Source organism: Brassica napus, chromosome A10, assembly GCF_020379485.1.
Source record: "Brassica napus cultivar Da-Ae chromosome A10, Da-Ae, whole genome shotgun sequence".
NCBI lineage: Eukaryota > Viridiplantae > Streptophyta > Magnoliopsida > Brassicales > Brassicaceae > Brassica > Brassica napus.
The window spans coordinates 10,307,975-10,318,592 of record NC_063443.1 but is presented as its reverse complement, the minus strand read 5'-3'; the positions used below and the strand labels follow the sequence as shown (position 1 = coordinate 10,318,592).

Here is a 10,618-nt window from a genome sequence, read left to right as displayed (position 1 = left end):
CTAATCTTACATGATTCTTTTTTTTTTGGTGTAAATGTTAAAATTCATACCAAAGCTTTTCTTTTACAATGTTTGTGGTGATCCACTTATTACAACAAGAAAATAGAGCAAGCAGTTATAAGTAGAAAGAGCAGATTAGAGCAGAACATACTAGGGGTCAGGCGGTGGAATGCGGAAGTACACCAGGAGGGGAGAAGGAGCTGCATCAGAAGGCGGCGGGATGGAGATGAGGCGGTCACGTAGCAGGCGATCTACACGAGCAGCAACAGCAGCTTCAGACGACGACTCTCGCCGGAAGATTCGAGAGTTCCTCTCCCTCCAAACGCAGTAGATAATGCATTGCAGCAGCAGCTTAATCACCGCAGGAAGAGACGCAGAAGAAACCACCTGGTGATTAGAAAGAATAACAGCAGCTTCCTGAAACGACAGTGGTGGTGAGGCAATGACATGACCACAGAAGCGTGACCAGACCGCACCAACATAAGGACATCCGAAGAAAAGGTGCGGATGAGATTCAAACTCCGTAGAGCATAGAACACACTGCAAGGGAACAGCAAGACCCCAAGAAGCAAGCCTGTCTCTTGTTGGTAACCTTGATAGCATAGCCATCCAAGTAATGAAGGAGCATCTAGGAATCTCCTCCTTGAACCAGACCATTGAGTACCACTGGACCGTAGGAGCTATCTCACGGATGGAGTGCCAAGTTGCCTTAGTGGAAAACTTAGGAACAAAGTGGCCTTCCCCGTTACGCCATAGATACTTGTCGCTACCTCTCTCCAAGATTGGAGGAGTCATAGTTGATAGGACCGTCTGAAGCGTCTCTGCGACGTCCGATCTTGCTGCTGGAAGAGACCATTCTCCATTAACGGTGGCCTCAATGACATAAGCACCTAGTCTGATACGGAGATCCCGTGGCCCTCTCTGGCCAAAAGCTTGAATCAGGGGGCCTAGATCAGTCCAGAAATCATACCAGAAACTGGCGGTTCTACCGTCACCAATACAGCATCGAAGAAACTCTGCCACAGCTTCCTTAATTCTGATCATACCCCTCACAGTCGGTGACAGCCTCTGAGAGTCCTGAATGTCCCAATAACAACGCCTATCGAACACATTAGCCTGCAACCAAGCAACCCACAAGGACCCAGCTTCAGAAAATAAGTTCCACACCCTCTTGAGAGCGAAAACCTTTTCAAATTCCTCCAGTCTCCTCAACCCCAAGCCACCTTCTTTCTTAGGTTTACAGATACTCTCCCAACTAACTCTAGCGCCTGCCCCCGAAGAGACCCTGTTTTTCCAGAGAAAGGCACAACATAGGGAGTCCACTTTCTCATAGAAACTCTTAGGCAGGGCAAATACTGAACTCCAGAAGTTTACCATTCCATATATCACCGATGACACCATTGTAACCCGTCCAGCAAAGGATAGAGTCTTTACAGTCCAAGAATGCAATTTAGAGGTAACTCTTTCCAGAAACGGTTGCAAGGTAGCCATACTTATCCTGCTTGGGTTGAGAGGTAATCCCAAATATCTGGTTGGAAAGCTTCCTAGAGTAACTCCAGTGATGTCACTCAACACCGAGCATTCAATGTCTGAATAGCCACCAAAGAAGATCTCAGACTTTGCTGCATTCATATCCAATCCAGTCCATTCTTTAAAGGAAGAGAGCACCTTTTTGATACCGGTAAGAGAATGGCGCGAACCATCTGAGAAAATCAGTAGGTCATCGGCGAAGAGGAGGTGTGTAATTCGTGGCTCGTGACACATAGGATGCAACCGGATCTCTCCTCTATTCACCGCTTCCTCCAGTAACCGAGATAAAGCTTCCATGGCGAGAATGAAAAGATATGGAGAGATTGAATCACCTTGTCTAAGACCCTTCTTGCCTGGAAAGAAACCCGCCAGTTCTCCATTAATGGCAACCGAGAACCGTGGAGAAGTGATACACTCTTTTATCCATGTGACAAAAAGGGGAGGAAAATCTTGAGCCTCCAAGCTCTTGACCACAAAATCCCAGGATATAGTATCAAAAGCCTTCCTGATATCCACCTTCAACATACAGCTCCGAGGGCAAGACGAAGAATTATAGTTCCTAATCAGCTCTGAAGCGAGTAATACATTCTCCCCAAGGCTTCTACCCTTCAAGAAAGCGGCCTGGTTCGGCGAAATGCTCTTCTGAAGGATCGGCTTTAGTCTATTCGCAATGATTTTGGTGATGATTTTGTAGACCAGATTGCAGCAGCTGATAGGCCTAAATTCACCAAGCTTAGTAGCAGTATCTATCTTGGGAATTAGGACAATGGTGGTAGTGTTCAAATCTTTAAGGAGCCGGCCGTTCCTGAAAAATTCTTCAATAGCAGAGATTACATCATTCCCGACAACGTCCCAAGAAGCTCGGAGAAACTCAATACAGTACCCGTCAGGGCCAGGGCTTTTATTCCTAGGCATTGTATCAATAGTTCCTTTAATCTCGGTTGCTAGTACCTGACGCTTCAGATAAGCTTGCTGAATATCTGAGCATCTGAACGCTAGTAACTCCTGTAACGTCTCCAAGGTAGCTGGAGACACAGGGAGTTCGGTCTCACCAAGTATGTTCTTAAAATAGGCAGCCGCATGAGACTTGATCTCCTCCGAGGTGCCCAAGAAAGTGTCATGGTCGTCACGTAGATAGTGGATGTGGTTACGCGCATTCCTTTGGGTAACATTGCTATGATAAAAGTTTGTATTCCTGTCACCAACATCTGCCCATCTGACCCGAGACCTCTGTCTGAAGAACTTCTGTTCCGCATTCAATAGGACATTGAGCTTGTCTCTTTCGCTGTGTTCCTCCACCGCAGTCGCTGCATCAGGCTGTGTCAAAAGTACTCGTTGCAAAGCCTCAACCTTGACTGTTTGATCCTTCACTCTTGTAGAAATACCACTGAAGTGTCTTGTATTAATCCTCCTCAAATCTTTTTTCAGCAGCTTCATTGTCCTGACAAGCTTGAACTGGTTAGAGCCTATAACATTCCCTGGGTTCCAAGCTGCTGCTACTACATTAGGGTACTCCGGATGATCGATGATATGATGATAGAACTTAAAAGGCTTACGATAGTGAGTCCTTAATGAGGGAATCTTATATATGCAAGCTGCATGATCTGACTGACCGGGTTCAAGAAACTCCGCGTAAGCATCAGGGAACCGGGCAGCCCAACTCTGATTAATAAGAGCATGATCTATCTTCTTTGACACCGGGTCGCTGTCATTATTATTCATCCACGAGAAAGTGACTCCTTTCGCCACTGCCTCAAATAGTTCAACATTTTGCAGAGCCAAGTTCATATCATCCATACCAGTAGTATCAACAACTCGATGGGGAAAGCCTGAATGGTGAGCCAACCTCAGGATCTGATTAAAATCACCGACAACTGCCCATGGAGAGTGCAGCATAGAGGGTGTACCGTGAATGTGAGCCAAGTCGTTCCAGAGAGCCTGCCTATCTCCAACATCATTCATACCATAGACAAAAGTGATGGTGAGATTCACGTTTTGTGCCATAATATAGATACCACAAGTAACCGCTTGCTCTGTTGCCCTGTAGATAAAGACTGAGACTGAAGGGTCCCAGACTACAACTATCCGTCCAGCATTATGCTGCTCATAATTTCCAAAAAACTGCCATCCTAGCGGAATAGCATTACGAATTCTCCCTGCATTACTACTCTGAATGTGCGTCTCCAAGAAAGCACCAAAAAGAGGTCTATTAGTAGTAATCCAATCCTTAACAAAAGTGTGGCGTCTATCACTGTTCAGTCCTCGTACATTCCACGCAAAAAACATTGACATAATAAACTATTGGGGGTTTTTGGCCTTCCGGCCGCTCTTCCCGTTGTTAACCAGGAAGAAGGGTTTTTCAGGATCATCTATAACTCGCCCCGAAATTCTTGTCTTGCTATCAGCCTCGGTGTGGTGCAGAGGATGTCGCTCTGAACCTCCAACCTGATCAGGCATGTCTACCGATCCAGAATGAGCCAATCCTTCAGAATTTTGGTTAGGGATGTCCGGTCTAGAACGTGACCCGTTGACTGTTTCCACATCAGTTTGAGACCTATTGGACCCATCCCTTGCTGCATCGCCCTTCGACTGTCTGTCCTCTACCACTTCACCTTCCTCTATCTCTACCATATCAGCCCACTTCTCTGAACTTGAGGGAGGCGTAACCTTGAAGGCTGATGGTGCACGGCCTTGTCTGGAATTGTTCCTGATCTTATTACTACCAGCAGGACTGACTGATCTCTTTCTAGCATCATTAACCTTATGAGTTCTGCATTTCTCCTGCAGATGTCCAAACTTCTTACATAGCTCGCATTTCAAGGGGAGCCATGGATTGGTCACCTCGATCAAAGTCTCTTTCCCATTAGCAAACCCAGAGATGATATTTCTAGGCAGCGGCTTTGTAAGATCCACTTTGACATACATCTTGGCTACCTTAAAATTTTCTTTACGCTCAGTTTCCGGGTACAGAGATACAGGTCTCCCCACCGCCGTAGCCAGTCTGCTCAGACTTTCCTTATTGAATAGGAGGTAAGGAACATTTCTGAGTTCCACCGGGACAACAGCCTGCGTTAACGGAGCCTCATCCGGAGTGAAATCAGGTGACCACGAAGCCACAAACATTGGAAAGCCAGCAACGTTCCAGCAAGTACGAGATAGCAGGTGCTCCCTGGTTTTGGTGTTTGTGACCTTCAAAAGAAATTCACCTTCCCCCACATTATGAACAAAGATTCTCGGACCATTCTTCGCCCAAATAGCATTAACAACACCGATAATCCGACCCATGGCTGGCCAATCTCCATGGAATCTCGCATATATGAACTCCTTGAACTCCTCCTTCGCGGCCGCAATGTTTTCGTCCGGAATCAAAACAAACGGGACTCCCGAGACATGCTCCGACGGAGTTCCGATCTCCTCTAGCTCAGCTGAAGCTTTCAAAAGGCTAGCATAACTCTTCGACTCCTTCGGTTTCTCAAGCGTCTCCCCCGTAGGTGTCGCCTTAAGAACCAAAGTAGAGTGTTTTGGGGTTGAACAATCAACACCTTCCTCCTCACCGGTAGTGGGAGTAGAATCCGTCAACTGGGACGCCGACAGAGGAACAGAGGAACCCGTAATCACGGACACAGGACCCTCCTGAATGGTATCTTCCACCTCCGAAATGCACGAAAGAGCAGACTCAATAGCCACCTCAGTGGCGGTTTCAGCAACGGAGCACGCAGCGCCGGCGATTTCAACTTCTTCTTCAGCGAATGAACAGAGGCTGGCGGCTTTGACGCAACCTGGAGACGAGCCATCTTCGAGGACCCATGAAGGGCGTTACGACGCTTCTTCTTAGGAGACATAGGAAATCAGTAGAAGGAGAAAAAGGGGAAGATTCTCGCCAGAACGGCGTGAGGCCGTCCGACGGTTTGCCGTAGATCTAGGGTTTCTACAGTTCGCACAATCGCCTCTCTCTCTTCAATGATCTTACATGATTCTTCTCCCAATACAAAGCAGCAATGGCAGAAACAAAGCTCCCTATTAAAGAAATCAATACCAACTTATGATGAAATGTCAATTACTTATATACTAAAGCACGGGGATTCCCAACGTTTGTAAAAATAATCTGCTACTAATATATAATTCAAACAAGTTATCAAATTTGTCTCCCAAAACGTTGAGAAGGTTATCATTTCAAAGTCTTTAACTTTGCTAAGTATTTTCAGAAGTTTTTCCTTGAGCTAAACATGCTTATGATGAAATGTCAGTGGCTTATGCTCTAAGCATGGGGGTCTTCAACGTTTGTGAAAATAATCAGTCAAATCTTGTTCTGCATCCATTGCCCAAACAAATTTCACCACAAGAGATGTGTTGAATACCTAAAACAAGAAACGTTCTTTAAATTAAGAAAAAGTTATGTTTAAACAAGACAACCATCTTGACAGTGTAGTTCTAACAAGCTTTTTATCTTTTCGATAAGTACTCTAGAATGTTTGCACCATGCAACGAGGCCATGTGCGACACAGTACTTTAAAAATATCTGAGTAGTTAATGTTTTTTAGTAGATTAATTGACATTTCATTAACCAAAAAAAAGTGTGTATCTGAGTAGATTAATTGAAATCTACTCATATTAACGTGTAATTAACATTTCTTTAAACATATCTGAGTAGATTAGTGTTTTTTACTGTTTCTTATCAACCAAAATAAAGTGTGTAACTATCTGAGTAGATTAATTGAAATCTACTCATATGAACGTGTAATTGACATTTGTTTTAAAATATCTGAGCAAATTTATATTTTTTCTAATTTTTTTACTCGGATATCTTTAAACTTTAAAGTAGACCCTTAAAATATTTAAAAATGTATTTTTAATGCCAATTGGACTAGTATTAACAAAAAAAAAGACATTTGGACTCTGAGAAAAATATTATATATTTTAAAGTATATGAAAATCAAAGTAATAATATTAAAAAAAATAACTAAAATAAGTAAGCGAAACTAATTGAAACCAATAAAATCCATGATAAAAAAAAAAGAAACTAATAAAATCCAAGTGGACTAGTATCCATTATTAAAACTCCCATGGATTCATATGAAAAAAAGCAAAACTTTTAATATATTTATAGTACTATTAATAAAAGTAATAAAAATGGAAAAAGTAGATTGCACATCTTTCACAATTATAAAGACCTATATTTCAGTTAAAGAAGACTTATATATTTGAACGTGCAAGGAAATCTAACACACATAAAACTTCAAAACATTAAAACATTGACATATAACTCATGAATTCTGTTGTTAAACTCCTCGCGTTCATATTTATATTCACAATTTCTGCAGTTCGATCGAGAGAAATTGAAGAAGATGTGAAATTCTTCAAGGTACATTGATGTATTATATTTATAAACACCAAACTAATATTATATGTATAATATCTTATGGTACTCAATATATTTTGTCATAGTTAAATGAAAAGGTCATATACGATTGTGTGGATATACATAAACAACCTTCGTTGAGTCACCCACTACTCCATAACCATAAAATCCAGGTTTCATTCTGTAAAATGTTATTCTTATATGTTTTTTCTTTTAAGATTTTTATTTTTATATTTGCAATTAGATTACATTTGATATATTTAAAATATTTTGATTCTGATTTTGATTTTATTTTAGAATATTTTTAAACAAAGCACTATTTTCTGTTAATTGTAAATGAAAAGGTCATATAATTATTTTAACTAGTATTTAAACAAAACACTATTTTCTGTTAATTGTAAATTAATTTTGTATGGCTACAACATTATATTATATATATATTGAATTTGGAAGATTTTAAGTGACTTTATAAAGTCAAAATTTTGAAATATATTTACAAAATATATTCCATAAAATAAGTCTTTGTGTTTTTATGTTAGTTTTAACTTGTATTCTGTATTATTTGGATTAAATCTAATATAGTTTGATTCACATAATATACTTATTGTGTATCTATCTAATTTGAATAGATGGAACCATCTTTTTCGATACCTAACCCAAAATATAAAGGTAAAAAAGGAAATAAAATTAAAAGAACCATCGACTGTCCAAATGGAATGGTTCCTATACAAAGGAACACACATGAATATGTTGCAAATGGTAAATATTGGGCAGAAAAACATTCTACTCCACTTACGGTCGAAAGCCATGAAACACATGTAAGTACAACTTTTGAAATGGTTAAATTTTGCAAATATCGATAATCTGAAAAATTTATGTTACAGAAACAGAAATCTATAATCTGATATATATATTTGATATAAATTTGGAATTTTGAAGTTTGCCGGAGTTAGAACACAAGATAAAAGCCCTTACCATGGTTTGGCTGCTTGGATGAGTGTGCATGATTTGAACGTTAGTAACGACCAGATTTCCTACACTGCCATATATGTAGAAAGTGGAGTTAACAACAAAGTTAACTCTATCCAAACTGGTTGGATGGTAAAATCAATGTTGATGCTATTTAATAAACCTTCTTACTTTAAAATGTAGAATGCTTTAATTAATTTGATGATATATATAGGTGAATCCAAGTTTATTTGGTGACAATCGCACATGGAGTTATGGATTTTGGAAGGTGAATATATATATTATACATTATTGCATAGCATATTTCAAACCATGGATAAGTGTGTTAATAGTAATTTTCTTTGATTTACAAGATTGCTTTTCATATTCATTAGGGATAAGTAATTGTAAATTATAATTTTCTAATTTTTCTTAAGTGAAACATTACAAGTTTTTATTCCTGAATCTTCTTTCAAAATATTAAATTAATATTATATTAAAAATATGCATTCAAAGTATAAAAAATTAAACTAACAGTAACAATACTAAATGGAATGAATACTCATCTTTTTATGTTTAAATGTTAAGCCAAACTATTTGAAACATAGTACTAGATTTCACTCTTTTGATTTTGTCTCGTAAATTATGTTTTTTTCCTATTTGACTAACCAAACAATTTAGTTATTATAATTATGCAGGTTAATACTAAATGAAAAATAAAAATATGGACAAAAAAATAAAATAAAAATATGGACAGTGTTATTAATATTTTATAGTATTTGAAATATAAATAACTAACAAATATATTCATCAGTAATTAATTTAATGCATAGTTATTCTTATAGTATAATTTTTTAAAAGTCTTTTAAACTTTTATGTACATTAGCTTGAATTAATTGTCAATTGTCATCTAAGTTATATTGATATTTTCAAATTCAATATTGTTAGGGTGCCAATGGAGCAGGCTGTTATAATACAATATGTCCTGGTTTTGTTCAAGTGTCAAAAACTGATCTTTTAAGTGCACCTTTTCCTTATCCCGGCAAAGGACAAGGAGAAAGAGCAGTTTATACTAGTATTTTACAAGTAAGATGAATATACTTAAATTTATGTTACTAACATGTTTTCTAGTAGTTAATATGTGTGTAGTTTTGAATATATTAAAGGATAAAATAACAGGAAATTGGTGGACAACAGATGTAAAATACAGTGGACCAGATACACATATTGGCTATTGGCCAAAAGAACTATTTGATCTTATAGCTAATAGTGTGGATATGGTTGGAGTTACGGGAGCAGTCCGGGCTTCATCATCTGGTATAAGTCCGCCGATGGGTAATGGTCTTCTACCAACTGAAGATGAAAAAGCGTCTGCACATGTTAAAAACCTTGAAATCTTAGATTCTGAGTTTATAGTCCAAGAAAGTAACAAATATAATTTAGAAAAGGTATTAGATAACAACAAATGTTATGGCTTAAAGGATGGTAAGAAAGGTATTTCCTTCAAAGAATCCATTTTGTTTACATATGGTGGACCTGGGGGAGATTCTTGTGGAATCTAGTAGTAACTTGTTGAATCTAATTAATGGTACAAAGTAATGTTTTCGGTTATCATAATGAATAATGAATAATTTGGAATTTATGTTTCATATTCAAGTATTTAAATTTTTTATTTATGTGTAAAGAAAATATTAAATATTTTTTGTCTGTGAACTATCAATGTGATATGGTATATGATTGTAACTGTATCAAGTATCTAACTTCTTGATGCAACTACAATATTACAAAACTGAAGATCGGGTTAAAACAAAGACATTGCTATATATCAATTATCTTTACAATTAAATATGTTCAGTCAGTACTTAATAATTTTTATAATCGTACGTTTACTCAATACTTGTTTTTTTTTCCTTTTAAGAAAAACTCAATACTTGTTTATAAAAGGAAAACTTAATGTGTTTTGGATATATAAACCAACTAACCAAAGAGATAGAAGAAGATATATTACATAGATCTATCAAAAGTTTTAAAAGTTTTGGAAAACTTAATGTGTTTTGGATATATTATCAAATAGTATGTGAGATGATAAATAAAAAGGGGTCAACAGATAAATAGAAATGTAAATTTATAAATGTAAGAGTTGGTGAAAAAATACATTTTAGAGTCGATGATTCCTTCCATACATTTTAGAAATTATATTTTTGTTCGACTATATACGCATGATGGTCCATATTAGTTTGCTTTTGTTTGAACCAAAAAAATGAATGACTTAACAAACAAAAGAGAGGGAAATATATTAGTCAACCGAAAAGTCAGAGAGAGATAAAAGAAAAAGGCGAGCAACTACACTTTTTTTTTTTTGAACAACTGAAATATTTTATAAACTTCAAACCGGTCTCAGGCCCAAATGGTAGCAGCGTGATATAAGCAGGCTTTGGACAGATTGCCCGCAGGCCCATTTTCTTCTCTAGGGATAAAGGAAAAACAACAGAATTCAAAAGACGCAGAGAGACATTCGATGTCCGATAGAACTCCGTAGAGGTTCATCGGCTTGAAAACCGAATTTATCGCGGTGTCTCTCTGCGTCTATTTGTGTTCAATTGCATATTGAAAAGTTGGTGATTTATCGCGGTATTTCTCTGCGTCTTTGTTAAGTCTTTGAAGTTCAGGAATTTATCGTGGTGTCTCTCATCGTTGAAAACCGAATTCAACCAACACTCAGGAATGCTTCTAGAGTACTTATCGAAAAGAGATCAATTGCATAGATCCTTGAAAAAGTCC

General features: G+C 37.8%; 1 protein-coding gene across 2 annotated transcripts; it reads left to right on the top strand.

Annotated features, from left to right (window-relative positions):
* The first annotated feature begins 6,717 nt into the window (after positions 1-6,717).
* On the top strand, positions 6,718-9,486 carry LOC106370285. 2 transcript variants are annotated; one of them, XM_022687439.2, is made up of 8 exons: positions 6,718-6,892; positions 6,976-7,062; positions 7,519-7,558; positions 7,664-7,707; positions 7,829-7,990; positions 8,073-8,126; positions 8,786-8,923; positions 9,004-9,486. In XM_022687439.2, exons 1-8 carry the CDS (start codon positions 6,797-6,799, stop codon positions 9,397-9,399), a joined length of 1,017 nt encoding a protein of 338 aa, XP_022543160.2. In that variant the 5' UTR covers positions 6,718-6,796; the 3' UTR covers positions 9,400-9,486. The 2 variants fall into 2 exon arrangements, with proteins under 2 accessions (XP_022543160.2, XP_013665777.2); XM_013810323.3 differs by having other exon boundaries at positions 6,720-6,892; positions 7,519-7,707.
* Positions 9,487-10,618: the final 1,132 nt, after the last annotated feature.

Coding starts and splice junctions, on each gene's coding strand:
- LOC106370285 (XM_013810323.3), top strand. CDS start 6,797: ATGAATTCTGTTGTTAAACTCCTCGCGTTCATATTTATATTCACAATT. Junction 7,063..7,518: donor TCCATAACCATAAAATCCAG/GTTTCATTCTGT, acceptor TAATTTGAATAG/ATGGAACCATCTTTTTCGAT. Junction 8,924..9,003: donor TTTATACTAGTATTTTACAA/GTAAGATGAATA, acceptor AATATATTAAAG/GATAAAATAACAGGAAATTG.